General features: G+C 35.3%; 3 protein-coding genes across 3 annotated transcripts; 2 read left to right on the top strand and 1 right to left on the bottom strand.

The window, feature by feature from the left end:
• The first annotated feature begins 12,949 nt into the window (after nucleotides 1-12,949).
• Nucleotides 12,950-14,308, top strand: LOC105273869 (peptidoglycan recognition protein). Its single transcript, XM_011316560.1, has 4 exons — nucleotides 12,950-13,073; nucleotides 13,362-13,572; nucleotides 13,817-13,935; nucleotides 14,024-14,308. The coding sequence occupies exons 1-4, from the start codon at nucleotides 13,016-13,018 to the stop codon at nucleotides 14,206-14,208; spliced, it is 573 nt and encodes a 190-aa protein (XP_011314862.1). The 5' UTR covers nucleotides 12,950-13,015; the 3' UTR covers nucleotides 14,209-14,308.
• Nucleotides 14,309-16,302: 1,994 nt separating this feature from the next.
• Nucleotides 16,303-20,235, bottom strand: LOC105273883 (uncharacterized). The gene is made up of 7 exons (XM_011316575.1): nucleotides 20,180-20,235; nucleotides 19,414-20,123; nucleotides 19,106-19,348; nucleotides 18,439-18,452; nucleotides 17,574-17,617; nucleotides 16,800-17,503; nucleotides 16,303-16,717 (listed from the first exon to the last, which is right to left on the bottom strand). Exons 1-7 carry the CDS (start codon nucleotides 20,199-20,201, stop codon nucleotides 16,463-16,465), a joined length of 1,992 nt encoding a protein of 663 aa, XP_011314877.1. The 5' UTR covers nucleotides 20,202-20,235; the 3' UTR covers nucleotides 16,303-16,462.
• Nucleotides 20,236-22,454: 2,219 nt separating this feature from the next.
• On the top strand, nucleotides 22,455-26,691 carry LOC105273870 (uncharacterized F-box/LRR-repeat protein C02F5.7). The gene is made up of 5 exons (XM_011316561.1): nucleotides 22,455-22,936; nucleotides 24,043-24,206; nucleotides 24,266-24,663; nucleotides 24,887-25,148; nucleotides 25,680-26,691. Exons 1-5 carry the CDS (start codon nucleotides 22,707-22,709, stop codon nucleotides 26,174-26,176), a joined length of 1,551 nt encoding a protein of 516 aa, XP_011314863.1. The 5' UTR covers nucleotides 22,455-22,706; the 3' UTR covers nucleotides 26,177-26,691.
• Nucleotides 26,692-27,254: the final 563 nt, after the last annotated feature.

Below are 27,254 nucleotides of genomic sequence, written 5' to 3'. Positions count from 1 at the left end.
AGTGGTTTATTTGGGTTTTACAGCGACGATGTATGTTCTTCTTCTTGCTATACATTCAAGACTGTAAGAATAGAATCGCGATGTTTGTCATACGTTAATTACCCATCTTATCCATAATGTACGATGAGTTTTTTGCATCAATGAAATTCTTCACATTTATCATGAAAAGTATCTATGTTTGTCTATAGACAAACCTGCACATATGGATATGTACAATGAAAACTTGTTTTTGTTGCTTCTACTGCAAAAGTGAGACCTGAAGGGCCTCGCCAAGTCTTGTTGTTTCTCCATGTTATATATTACGTAAAAAAGGGAAGATGATGTCTCTCCTCAAGGATTAATAAACAATGTATTCCACGCAAAAACTTCACTGCACTTCCTTCTCCAAATGATTTTCTCCTGCATTGAAAGTAAAAAGAAAAGACTTTTTTTACCAGTGAAATGATTTTCAACGTGCAAAAATCCATCTGCTTCTCGACATGGCTATATACATGGAAATAGATTCGACACTTTTCTAATAAAGCAAAATGGAAAAAATGGAAGAAAAATGGTAAAAAGTCCTTCTACTCACGCATTATACGTAGAAACTCGAAATTCAATTCGCGCGTTGAATAACGACTAACGAACCACAGTTATATTATAAAAAGCAAATGCACCCTGGGATGTGAATTAATTTTAGCTGTCCTCTCTCCCTCTGGGTAGAGTTGGAGGTTGCACATATACTCTCATACTTTCAACCGAAGCGGTCCCAAAATTCAATAAAGTTGAACGAATACAAGAGCCTTTTCGCCCCCTCTGTGTCGTCTATGTTGTTTCCATGGATGAAGAAGTAGAATAGAGAGAAAGGGAGGTTGGTGAGGGCGATTCGAGGGTGAAGGGGGTGCAAGGGAGTCCTACGGAGTCATCGAGGGAAGCCGACGCATACATTAGCGGGGCGTGGATATGTAGCGGAAAACGAACAAAGGGATAGCCACAGCACGTACCATATAAGACGATTACGCTAGGGAGATAAAACCTCTTTGTGTATAAAGATCCTATATATACATCCGGTTTTTCGGTCAGAATAAAATAATACACATAAAGGAGACCGGGGAAAAATGGACCGCCGGAAAAAGGGTTTAACATTAAGGGATAGAAACATGAAAATTCCTTAATTTATTTGAATTTACTGTCCAATATGACCATTCAGTGTCAAATTACATAGCATTTCCAATAAAACTTTTGCTTTTTGCTTTTTTTCCCCCAAAAATCCATTCAGTCTCACTGTTGGTCAAATTCAAGAATGTATTTACCAGAATCCTCTGGTTTTCTGTTTATTTCCAGTGGAAAATACGACGGAAATTTACACTGTTCTTCCATTTTTTTGACGTTCTGAAATTTCAGTGGAATAGCGACACAGTAAAAATTGCCAGAATTCGCCCCTGAAAAATTAAACGAATTTGTTGAACAGTTTCTACGTAAAACGTGCTAAAACTCATAAAATGAATTAATAAAAATTCCCGAAACTTACTTTAATTGATATAAATGCACAGGAACAAACATCCTGCTATCAAATATATTTTATACTTCATTCTAGTATATTCATAATTGTTAATCAATACGTGGATCAATTTTTTTTCGATATTCATCGAAAATCGAATATACTCAAATCAAATATGAAATATACTTGATTCAATTATTTTTTTTCTGTATGTTAATAAACGGTTTCGCAAAGTGCATTTATCAATTAAATAAAACAGAGCCATAATGTGGTTGCAGAATGTAAACATTGAAAACAACACGACCGGTGCGGTGAGGGTGCCTTGGCGAAAAAAAATTGTTATGCTAATAATATGTGACCTATGTGTGACATGGTTCTTTTGGCCACAAATATAGTTATATTTCATATCTATGCCAGATATATATATATACATATGCCAAACATATAAATAAACTTATATACATGTGCTTATATATATTCGCTTTGGCCCTCAAATGTGTGCGTATAATTAATAACAATCAAATCATAGAATTACCGTGTTAATTGCAGCCATTGGAAATCCTTCCGACAGTTCAAAATGAAGGGTATTGTGCATATATAAAAAGTAAGGTATTATTTTTATTATTTTTGTATTATTTAATTAATGCGTCCTAGTAGATAGTAACATCGGAGAAGAATCAATTTTTTCTCGATATCACATGCTTGCCTCAAATATATATATTTTCTATGTGAGTAAAACATAGATTCTGAAAGTTTAACGCCAAGGTATACATATATATATGTGAAATCACAGTGGCAATACAGCACGGGCGATCTATATGACGTATTGGGACACGTATTAGCCCCTGACAGTGGAAACTGGGTGTGGTTGAGTTACACAATTCCACAAAGTTGACGAGATCCCTCACGTATAAATGTGTACATATAGGACTAGGTGGGTGTACGACACATGGTGAGGAATGAAAACGTGGATGGACGGGGTTCGTTGACAGGACACAATATTGCAATAACTTCAATTACCGGAACACGACTGCTCCTGCGTGCGCTTCTGTGGTTGCGTTTTCATTCCCTTTCACCCCACTTTTGGGGGATGAGAGAAAGAGATGCGGTGAGCGTCCATTTGTGTTTTCCAAAGTGACATAGACATGTGAATTGGCTCTTCGTTGGGACGTCAACGATCCGTGATAAGAGTGGGTGAGGGTTCGCCTTTTAAACAAGTGCTTCTTGATAAACCATTGACGCGCGAAATGCTGCGCACCCCATCGAAAATTTGCCGACGTTGGTAACCACCCACCTCCAACGCAACCCCTACGGCCATCACTGCTAGATATAAAGTCTTTCAAACCCATCTATATCTTCTCTGTCTCTCGTTATTTCGTTAAATTCCGCAAAAAAAAAAATTTACTTTATCATCCAACTCAACAAAGTGAATTTTCACCAGACTTCGACTCTTGGGACGAGGGTCACCACTGCTTTGACACATTATTTTACATTTCTCTTCCTTCCCTGTCCCCTGAAAAGAAAAGAATTATTACACACCGAATTTATACCATTCACCGCCTACATTTTATCACCGTTGTCTGAAAATTATATTCATTCAATATGACGATCTCTTTGATATTATCACCTCAACTTGGAGGGAGGGAAGAGACTTTTGAAAAGAAACAAAGCTTTATTCCTCATTGCTAAAGTTCAATGAACTAGCAATCATAAAATGAAGAATATTGTCTCTCGTTTTTCGTGGTGAAATATTCCTGAAAATGAAGAACACAATTCGAAATATTATAGCGAACTGTCCTCACTTGTAAGAATATTGTATAACATTTTTGATTATTTTTCACTGTGATTTGGAAAAAGTTACCTGGATTTCCAAGGATTATTGCTATTTTAACTTGAGACATAACTGGGATAAGTAATTTAACAGCTTATTTTCTCATGTCATGTTGTAGGATCGTAATGTACGAAAATAAGTTGGAAAATAAAAATAAATGAAACTTCTTTTCCAGTAGATCTGCGGTGGATGAGTGTTCTATATGTCAGGATAAAAAAACTTTACTTTCATTGCCAATCATTAAGGAAAGTCAATTAATAATATCATTTTTTGTCCAGCAATAATACGCTGATTGTGGGAACCAACTCTTTCCAGCAGGGAAACTTTGTATAAAAGAACAATAATTAAAAAATTCCGTTTAAAATCTGGCCAAATTCCATTCAATGAAAATCCTCAGTTTTTGGAGTAGTCAAACGTGAAATGTGTCTAAACTTTCGGAAAATGAGGGACCAATCACGGAAAATTGGAAGTAGTTTCCTGAATTATTATTGTCTGAAAACTTCGACTCTCTTCGCTCTGCGTGTTGTTCAAAAACCCAATGTATAATTATAAACTCTGAATTGATGGTTTATATAAACCAAATCTTGATTGACTCGTCATCATTTGCTGAACACGCCGATTTTTTGATTCATGTTATGTTCCTTGACATTGAGTTTTCAGAAGCAGTATCGAGAGATTTTCCAGTGGAGCACGATGGCCCCGAGGGCACTCTTCGCTCACAGGGTGGTCTTGCAAAAACCCCTTAAACGAAAAAGTCTGTGTGTGTCTCTCACGCAGCCATCCCCTATCTACACTACAAATTTCGCTCTGGCTAGCACTTTTTTTCAACTTTTATTTGACAGCTGTCGGCCGCAATACGCACGTTTACTTCACCCCGATGAGTCCTCTCCCTGTCTTCAAGTATAAACCAGGGGATGAAAGAGGCAAAACCATTACTATAGTCTGCGCTGTTCTTGCCTTATTTTGTACCCTCGTTTCATAGTGGTGGCGCGTGTAGAATAGGAAATATAACTTGACTCCAGTCCAAGTTCAAGGCCGCAGTGGAGAACTATCGATCCGCATGGAATGCCAATAAATAAATAGTTATCATCGTAAATGTTGCATACACTCACCGAATTCCCATGTTATCCCAGTAAATACTATTGAAGCAATACCTATTTAAATATTATTGGTAATTTATATTTAATTATATTTTTATGTTATTCTAGTGATGAAAGTATGATAAAACAGTATAAAATTTTAGTGTGCATGCTTTTTTTATATTAGCACTCTAATAGTAATAAAGCATGACAATATAAGATAACATATGTTCTATTTTAAGTCTAATATAATAATATGATCAATACATACCATCAATGTATCGGTTCTCGCACAGGTACTGGTGTCCGGACACTTTGCGATCGGTCGACAAATATACGGTATTTATTTGGCAATTCTTATAGAAAACACCATTATTATTTTTTTACTATACTAAGACCCGGGTGGACCATCAATCGAATGTCATCTTTTATTTAAATTTTATAATTTTAACCTAAAATACATTAAAATTTGGGATCAAATTTGTGTTGCGGGAAGCACTTGAATGGACATAAAAAAATAATGAAAAAAAGAAGAAAAATTATTGAAGAGCGCTAAAGAGCGATAGAGTTTAAAAGACATCTATCAAGTTTACTAATAAATGATTAACAATACGTAGGTTACCATGATGTGACACATTGCATTTGTGGCTGCAATTATATATCAGACATATATACATCTATATATGACATATATAATGAGATATTTATTTTTTATTATTTTTTAGTAAAGTTGGTAAAATAGACCCCTTTTAAACAATATCGCTCTTTAGCGCCCTTCAATAATTTTACCTCTGTTTTTTCATTATTATTTTATGTCTATTCAATAAGCCCTTCCCGCAACACAAATTTGATCCCAAATTTTAATATATTTTAGACTATAAAGATAAAATCTAAACACAAGACGACGTTCGATAGATGGCCCAGCCGGGCCTTAAACGAAAAATCAGTTCAGTCATTTTTGTGGTTTTCGAGAAAATCGTTTCAGGGACAAAGTTGAATATCTCCAGTACGAATCAGCTAAACCACTCCACCTTGAGTACCAAATATTGCAGTCATAAGAGCAAACTTCCTGCCAAATTTCAAGTTGATAGGTGGTTTTTTTAAGAATTAGAGAGAGCGTACAACGAATTTTTTCGAAAAATATCAAAATGGAAATATCTCGAAAACATTGTAGAACCGCGTATATATGTGGATAACTCAGAATCTCATCTATATAGAGCATATTGACATGAACATTGCAAAGAACAAAAATCGGTTGGATAATTTCTCAGCTACTTGCAAAAAAAATTTCAGAAACAATCAGCCATAATTCGAAAACTAATCGAGCGATTGAGCTGAAACGACGGAGCAAGGTAAAGGTGTTACTGATAGCTAAATTGAAAATTCAGAATTTCTGCTACTAATTTTACCTACTCTTCCGTATTTATGTAGAATTTTCTCAAATTAATCTTCACAATTTCGAATTTTCTCAATTTTTCCAGAATTGCATTTTTTTTATTAAATTTTCATATGTGACTTGCGGTGAATGGAAACAATTGGAAGAGTGGAAGCGGCCAAATATTAATAGGAGTGAAAAAGTTTTGAAACAAATTAGGCAAACTTTTCGCATATATGACAGGAAAAGAATTTGAACAATTGAAAGAGTTGAATCGCTTGAAAAAAAGAAATAAGGAAGAGAATGTTAATTTGTGGCTTTGATTTGTGAGAAGAAAGAGGGAAGCGCGGAAACAAGTGTTGAGTATACAGAAAGGAGTACCGGCAATGGTCGGCGCCAGCATACGTTTGACCTGAGATATATCGAAGCTTCTATAACGCCATCCTCGTAAATCCCCGATAACGAACCTCGTCTCACGCGCTTCTCATCTCGTCACTCCAGTAGCGTTCTGCACACTCCAAGAGCTTCAAGTACAAACGGCCACAGCTACCTACACAGGTTGACTATAAAACAGATAAAAAGAAGTGAAAATGTAATGGCTAAGCAGCTGCCGCGTGTCTCTCTACCGAGAATCCATCGTTGAAGCCTGAGAACTTTGTCAATTAGCGGCAACAATTAGTTAATGTTTTTCAGTCGTTTGGATTGCAACGCCAGAGCAATCCAAGTGTCCAATAAGTAATAAGTGAATCACTTGTTATTCTTTTCCCAACTAATAGTGATATTGGTATGTAGTCCACATAATCCCCACTCTTCATTTACCCTATCCTGACAGCATTTAATCCCGCATTACACGTGCGAAAGTGGGATAATCGCTTCCTCGCGTTTTCTCTGCACCACTTGGCACGATCGCGACGAGAATATCGATAACTCAATTCACAATCTCGAGTGCAGCCCTCTCCAACATCCCTCACCCATAGTTCCTCGAGGTAGTTCCAACTTGTTATATCCTGGCAAACTCCAACTTCATTGCGACACCTCTAGAAATCAATCTAGTTTCTGCACGGAAGTTTATTGGCTATTTCAATCAATTTTTTATCGACCTATTGCGGTAATTCCTATACCATCATATAGTACGTGGTTATAATGTTCAATGATACTTGATAGGGTATTGCTTCCGAATAGACGCTTAAGCGCTCCATTTTTCCATTCTCTATGTTTGCTTGGAAATTCATTAGAATAGCATGCATGTATGCTGTTTAATAACCTCAATACCAAAACCATTAAAGCAATAGATATAAATCACAAATTCCAGGTGATAACTGATATTATTTTGGAACAAACTTCAGGCGAAATTTCAGTTCAACTGAGTCAATAATTTTTTAAGTATAACGATTTCGAAAAACCACATTTTTCTTAATATGTCAAACATTAGGTGCTACGTTAAAAAATACATTACCAAAAATATATTTGACAGTTGTATAAAGGTAAAAGTATAAAAGTAATCAGTCCTGCTATCTCCTCCAACTTTTTTCCTCTTGAAAGCAGGCAAATTTTAATTTCTTTTACCCTGTTCTGTAAAGGAATTGTCTGTTATGGCGGGTCGAAACATGGTTGCATTGAATGAATTGGTCCCTTCATTTAAAAAAATTATCAATTTTTTTGGCTTGGGTACATTTACGGAATTTGCTCCTCTCCTCTCCTTACAAAGAATTACCCAGTGATCCAGCAATATGTCAATTATGGCTGACAAAAACGTTATTTCGACAAAAAATACATTATCTTTGCAGATATATTTCCCCGTTCACATTGAAGAATATTCACAATATGAGTCGGATATATCCAGGATACAGTATCGCCAAAAAAATTGTATCTCAGTTATACTTTTTGGATCATCTGTTTTTTCATGAGGATGCTCATGGTACTACTAACCTCACCAGAATTTAGCGTTACCCACGAATCACGGCGGGGACGCAGCTACTATGAACCCCACAAAGATCATATATGATCTGGTCTCCCCCTTCGAGTTTCACCCAGTTGAGTAACCAAATTTTATACTTGATTCCGCTTAGTTATGTTATTAGATGGTGAATTCATGTATTTGAGAGAATTTCGTTGAAGGGCAGACTTGCTCGAGCTGCTAATAGAGTCTAGCCCACTAGATACTCGTTATGATGACCGAAAAGAATATTGTCACCAATCCACAAAAATTCATCAGCTCTTTCGCCCCGGGGAGTCATCTCTGTTACTCAGCCTGTGTTTACATTAACTCTTCAGCACTCCCTCAGTCCATTCGTTTGGTCTACGCATAACTTATAGAATAATTCTTAGTATAATGGAGTGATATAATCCAAATGCTCGATGAAATGAATATGAATTAAATTTTAGTAAGCTTCTACCGATTTTAGTAAATGTCCATAACTCCTTGATGAAAATATTTCTTTTTCTCTATGTATGAGATAATTACGCATATCTTCTTTTGTTTATCTTAACGCTGCTTCGATGTTTACGTATGGGAGTTCCACCTTTATGTAACACAAGACCTACTGCACACTCTGTGCACCGAATTTGAATTTGGCGGTTCGGGTTAATCAACGAGGAATTAGTCCTACGCGTTTCGAGATATTTCGACTCAAACCAACTTCATTGTTGTGTTTCTACTTTCATAATAAATTCATAAAAGTAGCACTTTAGAGGCGCGCTACGCACGTCTCACAAAGCGTTTGCCAATTATTATTTGCTATCTTTAATTCCATGATAGAACAAAAATGACCAAATAATCGGCTATGTCTCAATATTTTCAGAATTAAATCTATAAAAAACAAATGACTAAGCGATAATCGCAAATTTTAAAGCGATACAATCTTCTCCTTTAATATATAAGATACCTAAGTAATCAAGTGGTAATTTGAAATAGAGCAATTAATATGGATTGCAATTGTTATACAAAATCGAATGACACCATTCTGTCATTGATATTCATATGAAAATCCTTAACAAGCATTTCGGCCGATACGTTGATCTTGGTGGTTGGAACTATATCCTTTAATTCGTCTTTTTACGATGTGAACGACTCGAAATATTAAATTATTTGGAATTCATGGAATGTGAAGAAAAATCCTTTCTTGAAATTGTTGATCAAAAAATATATATTAATTTTCGGAATCATTCACAATTATTAATCATTCCTCCGGGAGTATGATTCACACATGCAGGCACTTTATAGGACTTTTATTTTTAAATTAATGTATCAGGAAATTCCTATTATAATATAGATAAAGTGTGAATTCTTCAACAATAGTAATTCATGTCATATGGCCTGAAAAGTATTTTTCTAATGAATTTAACCATAATGTGCGCCAAAGGCATTTTAAGAATAAAGAATAAGAATTTTTCTTAGTCGTCAAATTATTGCACTTAAAAACTCTTTCTCCCATTGTCACAGTATCAATTTATAGCCATCATGTGACAAAAAAAAACATCCAATTTCCTCTATCGACATATTTTTTTTCTACTATCATCATTAAAGGACAATTATATGCCGCAAAACTATTTTGAGGACACGTTTGCTCAAGTGTTAACATGGAGAGTGATTAAACATAAACGTGAATTTTTGCCTCTTGACTTGATTTTTTGTCATTTATAATCGCCTCTTGCTATTTACATAAAATGAAGGCCACATTGAAGTTATGGTACAAAAAGCTGCTATAATCGTAAAATGATCATGAAATTTTTTTCCTAGCCAAGGCCTACATATTTTTTAATGATTTTTCTTTCGTTGATTCTTCCTCCTGTTTTATTCTAAATCTCTCTATATATAATAGCGGATAATTGTCACATGAAACTTCGTCACGAGATACAAATTTTCATAAATGAAACTAGTCTCGTAGATTTTTAGTACAAGGCATTATTTCAGAGACCACAAACATTGAATACTATTGATAATCTTTAATCTCTGAAATAGCTCAATGTTGCAACCAGTAAAATTTCAAATTCGTTATAATCAATTAATTGAAAAATTAATCTGTCAATCCACATATTGATAATGAATGAATATGAGAATGGCAGATCTAGAATGAAAGCGAGTGAATTCAATAAATTTGGTTGCAATATTGTAAAAGAAATAATATAACCTACTATATTGATAATTTTTTTTTATTAAAAACCACACAATAACATCTTTCGTGACTGCATTTATATAATGAAAACCCGTCACGGTATGAAAAAAATATATTCGTTATGCCCTAACGGCATCAAAACTCTGCAATTTTCGGGACGGTCGCGATGAGGCTAATTATGATATTTATCCCTAATGAAATTAGTCCTGCTCTTCGAAGCGCGTGGAATAGACGTCTTACCGTGAAATTACTATAATAGCCAAGGCGATTCACTCTGAAGAGGCACAAGTTAAAAATAAAAGAGAGATTAACTTCCACAAAACAGGAAAAAACAAGATGAGAGGAGATTTAGATAAAAAAAAACGTTCCATCTACTAAAGTGAGTTTTAGGCAGACACACATCCATCCAGCCATCTTTCATATTCGCGTGTAATAACGAAATCATCCGTCGGTCTTTCCTACTTATCTCCGAACCACCTAAAACATAGTTTTTGAAGATTTTTTTATTTGCTCTTTTGGTGAAAGAATTCAAAATTACGGTCATAAAAAAAGCGAAAGCGAGGGGCAAATTAGAAGGGTATATGGGCGAGACCCCGGAGGGGGTGTCCCAGTGTGTTCTCTCCTTATTCCTGGGCGAGATGGATGACGACCTTTACCTTGAAAGAACGAAAAATTTTGTCCTCGAATTGAGCTGAACGTACAGCCTGAGGTCCCGGATGCCTCGATGGGCCCCACTGGCATTACATGCATTGAAAAAACGCTGAGGGAAAAGGAAGAGGAGGTTGAAATAGTCAGGGGGTTGGGGGGTCATTGAGGACCCGCAGCCGGGAGCAGCCGATGGGCTCGTTCCGCTGGAAACAATTGCTGCCTCGGGGCATCATTTACATCATAAGCAATCATAATGATCGAATTTTCGACGAACGATGATCCAATGAGTGGAACGATGGGGGAGCCACAAATTCAGAAGTGGGTACCCACTTACCCCAACTACCAAACTAACGCCAAAAGACCTCACCTACACTTCAACTCCCCTCCTACGATCCAGCAACCAACTCCTTCTATCCTTTTGGTTACATATATTGCTCCAGGCTACCTGCCAACAGTTCATAACAACTGGCATCCACCCCGTACCACTTCTCTTCTTCTAGCATTTTTATTCTTTTTGTGCACTCCATTTTTTAACACATGGGCGATTCGTTTTTGGAAAAGTTAATCGTCCAAAATCGCCGCTACGAATAAATCATTTGTACACATGTTACTTGCCAATTTTTCTTTATCGCACTCGAGATGCTATTTAGCACCTCTCAATTTGCCGATTTCTGATACGTACGATCATGTGGGAACATCTTGAAATATACTTTTATTATAGCTTCATTCAACTCAACTGCGGGACAAGCAATCAATTGTGTGGAATACTTGTCGTAGTGGGAATATCAAAAATGAAAGTTCTCCATGCAGACTTTGAATGGTCCACGTACTTCTTATTTTTCGGCATAGGAAAACTGATGAATGAGTGAATATCAAAGACCCTCTTCACATTCTCTATTCTAAAGCCCAATATCACTTTTTAACACGTATTCCACTGAAAGCTGATGTAAAGCCAATACTTGGTGCCACTCTCGGATGAACTTTACAGCCCAATCTACTGACATCATTCATATCCTTTGTATCAATTTCAGTGGTTTCAATCAATCTGGTTCCATCTGGTTTCAAGTTATTTTGCCGATGTACAGAACGATACGAATAACAATATATGGTTTAGAACTTTGTTCAGTAGATAGTCTCTTCCAACTCTCGAAAAGAAAATCAAATTCGTATCGCCTTCAGTGACATTATAAATATCGTGGTGTCGTTAAACGTATTGAATATTGTGCTGGGCTTGTTGTAAGTAATTATTTATACTTCCTCCATAACCAAATACGTTTTTGTCACATGCCTTCAATTCTCCCCCACCAACTCTGTCACGACAGTTGCTTTATCGTAAATGGTAATAATCTGAAGACCTCTGAATAGATGAAAAAAAATATTTTCCCGTATTCTGGGGACCCAAATATATATAGGTGGACGAGAAGCTTATCGGTAATAAAAAAACACCCTATATATTAATTGAATGCTCTTGCTTTCTCAGAATATCCAAACAAGTCGGTGAGATCATATATAATTTTGCAAACAACAAATCCCGGATACAGACCGTCAAGCAAAACAAAGTCCACTGAATAATAATAATAGTACAACGGTTTCATGATTACTATATAAGATTCTTAATCGGTGACAATGCGTAGATTTTTTAAGCCGCCATTACTTCTTCAAGTATGTACTCCACCTGAAGAAGTAATTGCTGAAAAAAAACTAGTCTGATGACGTTTCAATCCGCGATCGATATCATAATTTCTTGAAAATTATGAAAAGAAATACAAACATCATTGTTCAATATCTCTAAGCAAAGGCCGCTCTTAACGAAAACCTTGTGGTCCTTTGGAGAACTCCCTAACAATATCAGTTGTAATTTATTAGAAAATATTACTTCAAATATGATGAAACAGATCTTATCAAATCTGATTTATTCAAAGAAAGAATAAATACTGAATTGTTAAATGCCGACACAAAAAAATTTTTTAACATTAATCAGTTAATTGCAACGGGATCTGCATATTTTTCGCGCCACATTCGAAATTCGTTCATTGAAATGCCTCACACATGTTGAATTCTATTCATATACGAGAGAACATGATCAGAACAGAAAGCTTTCAACGATAATTGTAATTAACCATTCCCTACCATTGTCAATGGATTTTTTTAAATATTGAGAATACCTCGGAACTGGTATCAAATATTTTTCTTTTTTTTTACTGTCAATGAATATTAAGAAAGCGTGACCAGTATATATTTTTCAAAAAATTCAGACTTTTCCGTTTTAATTTTATGGCAATATTGAATGAATTGATCAATTGATGATGAAGATCAAGGTCAAGACTAGTTTAGTTCAAAAGTTGTTATTGCTAGTTATCGTGTGTAATTTGACTGTTATTGATATCATTGATGCGAACATATATTGTGCGAGCGCGAAGGTTGTATGTAACTCAGTCGTCGATAATCTCTGATGAACTCCGGATCGCTGTGGGAATCACATTCATAATGAACACTAATACTTTACTGTTAACTATTTTTTTAAATATTTTCATAAATACTTCAGGTAAGTTATTAATAATGCTTTTGTAACGATTTCTATAAAAATAGATACATCTATTTATACATTCATTCAATAATGTCCAGTTCAAATTCAAATAGTTGGTTACGTTATTTCGATGTAATTTTTTAATAATAATTAGGGTTTAATGGGAAAATTAAAAAATCATGTTTCACTCTCCCGGTATCTTTAGTACTATATAAAGTGATTAATGATTATTAATACATAATGATGATAATGAAAGTTATTAAATGAGTAGGTACTATATTTTGTGCTGATAATTTCTAATTGTAGGTGCAATTGAATGTCCGACAATAATTTCACGGGCACAGTGGCAAGCGAGACGATCACGCGAAGATAATTTTCTTATCACGCCAATTCCTTACGTTATTATTCATCACACTGTGACACCAGAATGTGAAACATTCGCCGCGTGCTCAGGACGTATTCGTAATATACAGGACTATCATATGGATGAGTTGAATTGGCAAGACATTGGATTCTCGTAAGTTCATGTCATAAATCGTACAAGTAGTGTCTACACAGAGAGAAAGAAAGTAGAAATTACCTTCCGAACTGTAATCTATATGGGCGAAGAGAAACGCGATGAAAGTGTCAGTTGGCACAGAAATTGGACGAATCATCACGTTAATTCTACGATCTGTTCCGTAAAAATTACCCACTAGTATTATAACTTACCACTGCCTTGACAATAACTCGTTCTGTCATTTTTATTCATTCTCTTCCAGATTTTTCATCGGAGGTGATGGCAATGTCTATGAAGGTGTTGGATGGAATAAAGAAGGGGCACACACGTACGGATACAATAAAAAATCTGTTGGAATTGCGTTTATTGGATCTTATCAACGTAATAACTGGAATCACATTTAAATTAGATTTTGTTGTTTATTATTTGAATAAAGTATTACATTCGCTTACCAATTTTCATTATGTAGGAGAGGAGCCATCTCAAAAAATGGTGGATGCAGCTCACAAACTGATTGCTTGTGGAAAGGAACAGTTAATGGTGAGACCAGATGTTAAAGTTTTGGGCGCTAGTCAAGTAACAGGCACAGTAAGTCCTGGAAAGAAGTTATATGAAAAAATTCAAAGTTGGCCTGAATGGGCTTCTGTACCATAATCATTACTTTCAGTACGTAAAAATGTATTTTCTCTTGCTCTGATTTTTTGCACAATAAAAGTTCGATATTTGTGGGCTACTATGCCAAATTGCTTTCTAATTCTGACACATCAACTGGATAACCGTGTAAAAGAGATAAGTCCCTCTTCAACTGATATCAGTATGAAAAATGAGAAAATCGGCATATTCTCCAAATATGATCAGAAATACAATTAATATGCGTCTTTTAACCGCCCAACGGCTTCCAAAATCTAATCCTTGACTTTTTGTTTCCATCGCATATGAACCACAAAATGTGTGCAAACCACAGAACGTAAATTGTCACTTTCCAACACAGTGTGTTGAAATAATATACAGATATTACGCAACAAGTGCAGTTTTTTGGCTCGCGGGTAGTTGTAAAATGAGCCGAAGACGAGCTTTACAATCCTACGAGTTGAAAAATACCATAACACACGAGTTTTGTATAGTATTTCACGTTATACATATGATGATATTTCATTCATTTTTTAAAAATTCTTTTCGAACACTTATCACTTTTTTATTCTTATATATTCATTAGCGCCAATTGCCGATAATTGAAGTTCGAGATTGTCTCTCACGTATTGAGTATCAATGCACGAATAAGTTTTTACTCCCGCTGTTGCACAGGGCATACGTGCAGCTTGACCAATACAGGAAATTTAACTTTCTGCTTCAAAATCGCAGCAGGAAGTACGTACTTTCGACAGATGTAGGAAGAAAAAACAATCAACGAAACATTATCATCTGATAAAACGCCGGACGAAGAAGAAGTTAACAGAAAATTTGAAGCAGAAGCACAATTAATCGTAAAATTTACGGGGTTGAATCTTGTAAGTCACCAGATGGGTTCTCGTAATTTGCGAATTCAGAATCGTGATTTACGGGATCGATCTCAAAATGTCCGAGTTTTTGGGTCATTTGAAGTTTGGGTCACTTTCAGTGACTTTTTTTCAAAAATTTCCCGAGAGAATTTTTGAAACTTTCGAAATTTTGGGAAATATTGCTGAAAGCTGAGAGAAATCGAAGACGGCAAATTCTGAGAGAAATTATAAGCTATATCTTCCACCGCTTCCATAAAATTTCTCAAATTTACTAAAATTGCCGAATTTTTAAATATCTTTTGGAGAAATGGTGAAAAAAAGTTACTGAAAATCATGTTCAGATGACCCAAAATATACTCAAACATAAAAATTTCATGTTGTCTAAAAAAAATTTTCTAATATGTGTCGTTGTATTTACGACCCCAATCACAGATTTTACGTGATTGAGACATCGTAAATTACGGGAAAGGGAACATAAATTACAAATTAAATTTGTAAATCTTTTAATTCATGAACGGGTCTTCATAATTTACCAGTTCGGAATCGTAATTTACGGTACAAAAGCAGTCATTTACTACTTTCTGGACGTAATTTACGTGGTTTTAACTCGTAATTTACGTTTAATTTAGATTGGATGTCATCCCAAAGAGTTCTTCTTATATGTATTTACGATTCCAATCGCAGATTTTTGGTAATTGAAATGTCGTAAATGACGTGAAAGGGAGCGTAAATTACGGGGTCGTAACTTGTAATCTACGTGATTTTGGCCCGGAATTAACGTTTCCAAACTCGTAATGTATACGAGTTTAGAAATTTCGTAAATTACGTTCTAAATCTCGTATTTTAAGTATCTTTTTTTCTGTGTGTACGAAACTACTAAGTACAGTACAATAAAGTCCCGCTGTTCAAAATTTGAATAAAACTGAACACATTGAGGATATTTTCTACTTTTGAAAAACTTGAACGTTATCAAAGGCGAGAAATGTAACATGTCTTTACAATCGCCAGAAAAGTGCCCGACGGTCTGGTGACGAAATGTACTATAGGAGTTTCATAAGTCTTAAGTTGGAACTTTTAAAAGTCCTGCTATCAGATCCAAAGTCTCATATTGAAATGGAATTTTTTGGGATACAATCCATAACTTCGCTGAAGATTCTGGTCATAATATTGTCTACTAACTGGTGCTCGTTCATGATCGTAGTGTATTGTTCATCATGGGCGCTGTCAGGTGGACACTAACTTTGACATGTTTACCATGATGAAAACTATTTGTTTCATCGAGCCGTTTTCTATTTTCGGCATTCAGTTTCGATCGGCTCGACGAGTGCTTTTATTCATAGTACATTATTAGAGACAGATACTCAAGCTATCATTATTGATTACTGAATCAGCGATTTTAAATAATAAAATTATTCAATCTCTGCGTGGACTCCATCGTTAGGCGTCAAAATAGTACTGTCGGCCAAAACTGTCGTCAGGCCGTACGTTTCCAGATTTTCAAATTTAGTAGCTGCTGGTTCAATCGACAAAAGACGCAGACTAATTTGCTCATGAATCAAGAATTTTCTAATCTCCTTAGAGGTGGTGATAGTAAGAGTACCCGTTCTGATCGTACGGGATTTGAAACTTTGGGGTGCAACGGTAATCGTACTGACAGACGTGTTCTGAAAATGATAACATTAGTATTTTACACATGGTATTGGACGCTTATGATGTAATATAATGTAATGATTTCCAATCGATTACCGTATAGGATTTCAAAACGGAAGATTTTGCTGTGAAGTCTTCGGCACCAAAGAAATAAGGCGTTCGTTTTGTACAATTCTCCATATTTCTCGTTTTTTCTAGCATCACTGATTGGTCATTAGTTCCATGGATGCTCAAGCGTAATTCTTTACATTCACTCTCCCACGTGTTTTTTGGATTTTGCAATCGCTTGAGTACTTCGAACTTGGTATCACATTGTCCAACCGTTGATTTTTCATAGTTTCTTGCTGACAATCGTCCTGTGAATTGGCCAAACTCATTGAACGCCACATCAAGTTGGCTAGCAATATCTCGATAGATATTCATTTGATAATTTTCCATTGGATCATGGATTCTTATTTCTTCAATTTGGGCCTTCCCATAGAGAATATCAATAGTACCAGTGATGTCAAAGGGTACAGGGTTACTTGGTCTGGTTCCCTTCGCAAGTGTTGAAGATGCACTGGCTTCGAACTGATCAAGTTCAGCAAAAGATATGTTACATCGAAGAGCATTGTTGATTCCGTTAGAATTTTCTGAGAAGGGTCGACATTTTACGATAGCTGATGCATTTGATACCACCACTTCGTTTGCCTCTTTGGTCTGTATTGATTCCAGCGCGTTGAATCCAAACTTATATTCTGGACCGAACTTCCATAGTTCTGGAGATTCGTTGATGCACTGATCGTAGCCAATTAATCCCACTAAATACAGCAAAGCAAGATTTAAATTTCTCACAGATGCTAAAAAAGACGAATGTAAATGTAATCTCACCTACGAAGGGAATCAAGCTGAGAGTCTTCATTTTCCGGTTGCTTCTTCAATGACAACTCTAGCCGTAATGCTCACAAGATTTGGACTCCGCCTTTTATATGGCATGCATGATTAATATGGTGCATAGACATGTACAAAGTAAATTGCCATGCATCATACTCAATTGTCCAGTCAGACGGAAATTTTGAAATTGAATAATGGATACTTTTGCGTAATTGTGGTGATCCACTTACTTGAGAAGATTCTGGAGGTACTAGACTCAGTGTATAATTACAGTCGGCGCCACATCTGACAATCGTAGTTTCAATATTGCACATGGAAAATAATAAGATACTAACGAGAAAATGTAATACTTATAATCTTCATGCAGCACATTTAGTTTTTTTCAATGGGCCTTTAAATTAGTCGAATCAATTAGTCACAACATTGAAGACACCCCAAAGCTAACCTTTATAGACAGACTAATTGTATTAAGGGTTACATAGGATAGTTATACAGGATAGGTTCAATTGCACAAGTATTTAATACAGTCGTTGTCAGTAAACAGACATTTAATTTATTATAATATAATTTAATTTTAAACGATTGGTTAATAGTATTATTGTAGGTCATCTTGTGGAGTCGGAAAAGAATTTCGCTGGTCGAGTCTGGACGCCTTTTTAAAGAGAATCAAATAGTTTGAGAGATATGGTAGTTAATACACCGCTCTCTGCGTTACCCAAGGACAATATCTGTCGGTACATTTAGAAAAGATGGACACACAGAAAGGTGGATTTCAAATAGTCCCAAACAGTACACTATAACACTCTGACTTCACCCTACTCGACTACCTACCATCACTGATTAAATAAGATGAGTGATTTACCTGTCGCTATCCTTCTGTAGCAATTCAAATAATTGAATATGAAATCACTCGCTCGACTTGTCAACAGCGTCAGCGGGGGGTTTCAGGAATTTCAGGGATTCCAGGGACAACAGAGTTCACCTCAGAACTATTTGGCTATATATTTTTCGTTTTGTTGCTCTTGCTTTTCTTCATATTTCTGACTACCGAGAGTATAAGAATGGATTTTCATGGGAGAAATCAATATTTCAATGATTATATTGTTTTTGGTGGACCTAAACCAAACAGTTACCGAAATCATCAATCACATCTTGTTTCTAAGATTAGTCGATAAAAATATTAATTCATGTCTTTCTTTTGAAGCCACCAGCAAAATAGATTGCATTTTCTCTGCTTGAACAATGTAATTCTCGATTACTTTGATACTTTCTTAACCATCTAAAATAAATGAGTGTCTTCACCACTTTATGCATAATTTTATTGATGTCGATTTAGATGGAAAGTTTCAATTCATTGATCACAATAATGACAATCGTAAGTTACAGAGAATGTGGTTACCTGTGCGTGAATCTAGTTTGTGAATTCGCAAATGGATTCTTCTTATAATTAACTATGATTAAGTAATAATTCAATGATCAAATAATGAATAACGAAACACTTGCAGTGATCTCAATCGTTATTAGCTTACAACATGATTTTTATCATCAGATCTTATAATCAAATCATCCGCCCAAATTCCCGTTACCCCATAAGTTTCCAAAGTTTCAAGTTCTGTAGATGCCGGCTCAATTGATACCAGTTGAAGACCAATTTTTTCGAAGATCGGGAAGTTCTCAAAGTGACCAGATTTGCGCGTAATCATGAACCCCGTTCGAATAGTATGAGACTCAAAACTCCGAGGTGTCAGCATAATTCCGCTCATAGATGAGTTCTGAAAAAAATAATATTTTATCAGTCCCTGCATAATTTGTGTGGATGAATGAATAGCTGAATTACAGTTTGAATGCTGAAGACGGAATTGTTGTTGGAAGAATCTTCTGCGCCGAATAAGTAGGAAGTGTGCTTCCTACAGTTCCTCACATTTCTTGTCTTCTGGAGCATCAGGGACGAATAGTGTGATCCAACCACTTCCAAGCGCAAGTTCTGACAGGTGCTATTCCACATATTTCCATAAGGTGACTTCATTTGTTGAGAAATTTCGAAACGTGTGTCACATTCACCCATAATCGAGCTTTCATATTTTCTCACAGTGAATCGTTCTTTTTTATCTCCAAACGAATTGAAAGCGAAGCTAAGGTGACTGATGAAGTCTCGGTACATATTCAATCGGTAATTCCCGAAAAAGTTGTGGATTTTTATGTGCTCAACTGCATTCTCTCCGAAAAGAACATCAAATGTCCATCCGGTAATCTCAAAAGGTTGTGGTGGATGTGATCTGTTTGTTTTCGGAGGTGTTGATGATGTATCCGTTTCATAATTATCGATCTCCGCACTACTTACATAACACCGAAGGGTATCGTTGATCTCACTAGAAACTTTCGATGCGAATGGCCGGCATTTCACAAGTGCTGATACGTTTGATTGCATCTCGCGATCAGGTTCAAGTACCGCAGATGCATAAACTTGGAAATGAAAATTATATTCGGGTCCGTATTTCCACAATTCCGGAGAGTCGTTGACACATTGATCATAGCCGATCAATCCCACTAGAAAAAATAATTAGCGAGAATGTTTCAGCAATTATATAATATATTGTTCTTACCCACGAAGGGAATCAGGTACATTCTACTGCACTTTGATGAACGATTACGAGAGAAGTGATGTGCTTACCAGCTGGATTCATGCCTTTTATACTCGTGTCATAGTTAATGTGTTGCATCCGACGACGCAAGGCAAAATTGCTTGAGATCTCTCTGAATTAACAAGTCAGACGTGAATTTTGAAATTGGATAATGGATCTTTCTGAGTAATGGTGACGATTCACATTTCTGTGAGAATTTTTAAAACTGTTCTTAGAATGACCTTAGGAATATGCATATGTGGGGCAGTACATTTTTCATTGTTGCGATTTAATTAATTTTATCTCGGTAGAATCCTGAGTCATTATTTCTGGAGTTTTCAGGAATTTCTAAGTTCGCGGTCTAAAGGAGAAAGTTCCTAGATATGTAATAAAAAGATACAATTGCCTTTCTTGTTGTGATTCTCATGACTATAATTCATTGGTGTTCTTCCTGTTTAATTCGAAGATAACCACACAATTAAATTGCCATTAACATGTGGATCGAGGAGAGGAAATTATTTAATTGAAAGGTTTCAGCCATTTAATTTTCATTCACCGTAGAAATAAAGTTGATTTACAATAGTTAGTATTGAGTAATTGTCTTTGATGCCATGTTTCTTGAAGTAACTTTGGATTGATAAACATATTAATTACTCACTAGTCTAATATATCTCATAAAATTTGCCGCTTTATAATACCAGACTGTGGAAAGTAATTGTTTTTTTTTATAGGAAATAAATGATACAGCAATTTCAACTGACACGCGGTGTTTTTTTTATGGTGTTTATGAGAGTTTCACTTAATTGGTCTGCAGATTGATTTGTATTCCACCGTGCGAAGGGGGAAAATAGCTATTGTAGCACAACGCAGCGAATTCAAACTTCCCTATAAATCCCGACTGCGAACGGCTACAAGTATCATTCAAAATAAAGATTTTAAAATACAAACCCCATCTCTGGTTAATGTTCTAAGTCATCTTTATGTACAGACGTAAAAAGTCATACCCTCATATTCCCCGCGGCAACGGGTTACCGAAAGTACTAATAAAAAAATTAAAAGAATAAAATCCAAAAAATGAAATAGAATATTCTCCTAGAATATGAAAAAAAAAGTATACGTATTTTAATTAATAAGAGACTGATACTTTTTTCCTCGAAATTACTACCTAATGTTAGGATATACAGAAATAATTGTTAGATAAATATCTTTTTTTCACCATCTGATCCCATGGAAAAAATTATGGAAAGTATCTAGTAAAATGGTTATTGAATTGAATAATCCATCACATAAACAACAACAAAGATTTTCGTTAAAAAACTGCATCATAGAAAATATTTCTTCGGTTACTCAAAGATGATATGAATGATGCTCTAATTCAAGCATAAAATATCTGAATAGAATAGTAAAATATAACAATTGTGTAATGGGAAGAGAAGATGAATAGATACAAGACAAAAATGTATAAATATCATATTTCTTTATTGCTTGCGAAAAAAATACAGCAATTGGCATAATTGTGAGAATTTTAATCAAATAAAATTAAGACAAAAATCTAGTTTTATTTGTTCTAGATTACGAATAGTATTTGGGCTTGCAAAAATAATAATCGTTGTTATGTAAAAAGGGATAAGTTGACTGGTCTCCTTGTCAAGTTCATAGTAGGTATCTACGGGACTGAAGAAAACATTTTGGAATAACCCCGTTATAGTTCTCTATGAAAACATCATTATCTCCCATAATTTCGGAGATACTCACAATAAACTTAACTTGTACCACTTTACTACATAATTTATATGATTAGCTAAAAACAAAATAGTATATTATGCAACACGTGCGTAATATATTTTTTGACTAGTGGGGGATTTGTAACACGAGCCAAAGGCGAGTTTTATGACCCCACGAGTCGAAAAATATATTACGCACGCGTTTCATACAAAATTTTATATCATCGCGCCCGGAATCCGCGATTTAATCGAGCGAAGCGAGGTTAGAATCGCGCGATTACGGGCACCGATGGCATAAAATTACGAACTTTATTTTAGTTGTGAATTGTCCTAGAATGATTTCTAGACACCCTACTTTCCCAATTGCTATGATTTTCAGCTGAATTGGGACTCACTAAAAAAGCGAATTTTACCGCCAACTCAAACATTACTACCCATAAGCCAACCGTTGTAAAGGAGGTTTCTCATTGGAAAAAGAGATTAACCAATGGCTGTGTAGTAAATACCACAGACAAAATGTAAACTCTCGCAGAACCAGCAGGGCGTAAAAAAAAGAGTATACCTATATAGTCAAGCATTCCACTAATTACGTGTTTCATCATCCAGCCCTTCATCATTTTCCAATTCTTTAGAATTTTTTTATATTTTATTAGAATTTCGTTTGCTACGAATAAAAATACGACTGGACCCAATAGTACTGTGAGAGATATTGGCACGAGAGAGTTAGGTTATGAGATATATAAAATTCGCTAAAATTCAGTGAAATATCCGTCAAAGTGACACACATGACTCCAGTAAAAGTTATTGTTCAGGGTTTATCCCTGCGTAGTGATGCCAGTGGACATGAAGAAGTATGCAATAAAGGATATAAAAAGAAATTGGAGAGAGTATTAGCAATGTATGGGCCCGTCAGGTGTACATACTTGTGGGCTGATGAAACACATTCTTCTCCACCACCGGACATTATTGACAATTTCGCCCACGTTTACTACAAAAATGAAGAAGATGCAGTAAGGTATCATCCAGTTGTATTTCACATATTATTAGAACCCTGAAATCATTAAATGGCAGACGAGCGATAAATACTCGAAAGCAGGGCAATGGCGATCAATTGCCAATAGGATTGCTCCATTGAATTGCTTATATTTTCTTCTATAAACCACTTTCATCTGATTAATAATTTGGTGTTCCGTCTCAAATCCTGCACATTTTTATAAACATTTTATTTGACATTCAGGCAAAAAGTAAAACAAATTCAATATTTTTTCGATTTTTTATTATTGAAGATTTAGGATTAATCGATTTGATTTCGGATTAATTTTCGACCAATATTTTCTATTGCTTGAAAGATCCATTGAGTCTAAAAATTCACATTATGCTGTGAAAAAAATGACTTACTTTTTACTTACTTCTGTGCAGTAGAGTCATTAGGCACAAGTAAATGTATAAAACCATTTTTATTTGAAATGTCTTATTATCTCAACGAATTTACTTACTAGGAGTTATATCTTTCTTCGTGTAGATTGTAAAATAAAGATTTAAGAATCTGGTTTTGTTTTTGAGAGGATCTTGACAAAAAGTATAACATTTTGAAGTTTGGACCTCCTCGAGCAACTCACAAGCGTTTATAGTACAACATATATTCGTGCCACTATTCTACAGTGTTTCCAAGGTATGGTACATTTTCCAAAAAATTGGAAGCAACGTAGATAAATTTTGGTATGGCGATGATCCAACTCATTAGATAATGATAAAACTTCAAATGGCATACAATTTTGAATCATTGTGCCGTTCCATTTCATTCTTAAAATTTAGGAAAACTATCATAAGTGGTTGGAATTTATGATAAATTATACATAGCAAAAAAAACGGATAGATCAACCTATGCTACACAATGATGCTATTTAATATTATTTTTTCGAATTCTACATATTTGCTCGGTACGTTCACAGTTGTTCCCATCCTTTTATGTCCAATTCTTTACTAACAATGCAAAGAATTTCTAATTCACAAACTTACTATCTGATGAAGTAAAACATTGTTTTAAAATTTTTGCGGCCCATTCAAAAGCCAAAGCTTACCCAAACCCGCATAAACATTAGAATATGTATTTCATTCCAGAGCATCGCAAGCAGCTTCTAATCACGAAGTCCAATTGGATGATTGCATTCTGACCTTGACTTTAGTCTCAAGATCACTGATATCAATTGACATTCTAGACAACGACTGCTTACTCCAGATATTTTCGAAACTCGATCTGGAAGATAGACTGAGAATTGAAGAAGGTAGTTCAATTGATACTTACTTCCCTCATTTCTCACTGATAATAAATGATTCACTGCAGTTTGTCCACACTGGAAGGAGCTAGCACAACATTCTTGGTCGTCTATGAAAAGACTTGATCTGGAATTCGTGTCTGTTACTGAAGCACAATTCGAAACATATTTGATAAAATGTGGCGAATATCTCGAAGAACTTGTCTGCAAAATTGTATCCGCATATTCCATTGCTTTGATTACTACACACTGTGAGAACCTAAAAGCTCTGGACCTAACGATTTATTCAACATTCTCGAACCATACAGCTTCATTGTCACAGATGCTTAAAAAATTCGACAATCTAATATCTTTTAAATGTGACCACAGTATCTCCACTGCATATAACATGTTTGAAGATCTACCAAGTTCGATTAAAGAACTCTCTGTTATATGTCGGTACTGGCAGCCGACCGGAGTTATCAGGGTAACTTTTATATTTTCTCTTTCCCTCGTGCTTTCATTTTCCAATGAGAGTCAGTGAAAAATTAAATGTAAAATTTCGAAGATTCTTCGTTGAATTTTTTGTGGTCAAATACTTTCCATGAAACCGTTTCGACTACCATAAATCTTATTGAATAATCGAGAAATTTATGATTTATAAGTTTCATAACGGATACGATTTTATCACTACTTCATTTGATTTTTAGGATTTTGAGAGATTTCAAAATTTGGAAACATTGGTCATTAGAGGATACGACATTTTTTGTCTAAATGGAATAGAACATTTAACAAAACTGACCCATTTAGATTTTTCAATGTCCACGGTCAGATTTCACCAAATTGCAAAAATTTCAAACTTGGCCGGATTGAGGAAGCTGTACATTCCAGGGGACCATGTCAATCTCAATGATCCCCTGTTAATTGAAATCCTAAAAAATCTGCGGGCACTTGAATATTTAGACATTGCTGGTAAGAGACTGAACGTAAAGCTTTTGTTTACTAAATTCATATATAGCGGGATGCATTCGCAAAACTTTCTGCGATTGAAGCCGGATGAAATCCTCAGATTTATTGAGTTGATTACGATGGTTTCCGGGCAGGGATGCGAGAACTAGATGTTCTAATTTCGAATGATGTCAAAAGTCATCTGACCATTATTTTCATGTCTATGATTACCTCGTAACTTGGAAATGTGCGAATGATATCAGTAGCGAAGTGGTAAATGGAAATTAGTTGTAAACGAAGTATCTTCGTTTACCGCTTTACAACTGAAATGTGTTGGCGACGTGCACCTTTGAACAGATGGTTCGATACGGGAAAATTAGTATCCTTTGAACATGGATATTCTACTTTATCTTTGTCAATCAATTTTTAAAGCTCAAATTATCTCCCATCCCTGCAGATAAATTAATCCTGTCCCAAATCTGTTTTATTTCTATAATTTTTTCCGCTTGAACTTCAAGCATAAACATGGATTATCATAGTCGAAACATCTTGCAGGACAAGCACGACTTACTGATGATTCGTTGCAGCTGATATCAATGTTACCCAATTTAAAGGGCCTGGATGTATCTGGGTTGAAGAATGTAACTTTCAAATCTATGAACGAATTGACGTCATTGGTGGAATTGGTCTATAGAGAAGTTCATGACCTATCAGATGAAGGATTGTGCAGACTCGTCAGGTTGGCACCAAATTTACGATTTTTAGACGTGACGGGCAGTAATGTAACGGCAAACCTTTTCTCAACTGCGGATGTAGTTGTAAAAAAACGGGGGAACAATGTCATTCTAAAAATTATTGTCGATGAAATTATCAATGACTTGGAAAATGTCGAATCTTTGTCACCTCTTTTGAAAATAGAATTTAACATAAAGAGGAACGTTAATTGTGCATATGATGATTTATATGACGGTACTGAAGGTTCTAGTTATGAGGCTGAGGACTGGGGTGAAAATGATTATCTGGATGATGACAACGGATTTGAATTCTTTTAGGTGTAAATTTTATTACGATCGAATATTTCATGTCAAAACGAGAAATAACATAAATACTTTTTTTTGTTCATCAAATGACGTTTCATCATACATAATTACATTTAAGATAAGACAAGGTTAACAACTATATTGGAGTTATTCGATTTCCATTTTTGGAGATAAACCTAAAAATTCATGGATTCAATAACGCATCGGGTTCTTTTTTTTGTGTGCATTTCATTTAAGATAAAGGATTCCGATTAATTCACACAGTAGGAATTAATATTTGATCATCGTTAGTTGAGGATATAATGGAATTATTTCGACTATGAATTCATCGATAGTTGTGGGAAATTAACAATTTGTGATCTGTGGCAAAACGATCAGAAATCAATTTGTAATTCTGACCTCCATCCATTGAGATTGAAATCAAATTTCAATCGTTTTAGTGGTCAGTTACGGAGTCCATCAATTACTATGTTGAAGTGGAAAACAAATTCTACTTAATAAAGCTTTGTAATACTAATGGAAAATTCTAAAGTACGTTACATTCTTTTAGTTATACGTAGTTCTTACCCATCTTTCTATATTCTTAACGTATGGAATCATGGGATGTTTCTTGCGGACATTCCAGTGATTTCAAAAAGTTTTTCTGAAAAACATTCCTTTCAAGATTATGATGCACACGTTATCATCGGACACCGAACGGAATCAACTGACGACATGGAGGATGCTTAAATAAATTAAATACGAAATAGTTCGGAATGGTCGATTCCCCGAATTCAAAAATTCACTTCTTGCTGGTGCCAATAACGTTGACAAGAAAAACCTTCCACTTCTGCGCTGTCCACGTGAGCAGATCATGTGCATTTTTACAGTGGTTAAGGTTGAGCTGCAATACCTTCATCAGTTCGTGTTTGCCATCTTTTGCAGCGCCTCCTAGTATATTGAGTCCTTTCTGCTGCCACACTTACAGAAGAATTTAGCTGACTTCAACGAATCAAATCAGTGCAGTCTTTTTTCCTCATTCGGTTGACTGAAATGAATATCCGTTGAAGTTAAGTAAATATCATGTTAATCTAACAGAATATATCCCCCC

The sequence above is a fragment of the Fopius arisanus genome, unplaced genomic scaffold (genome assembly GCF_000806365.1).
Source record: "Fopius arisanus strain USDA-PBARC FA_bdor unplaced genomic scaffold, ASM80636v1 scaffold00007, whole genome shotgun sequence".
Classification (NCBI taxonomy): Eukaryota; Metazoa; Arthropoda; class Insecta; order Hymenoptera; family Braconidae; genus Fopius; species Fopius arisanus.
This window is presented reverse-complemented; position numbering and strand designations above follow the sequence as displayed.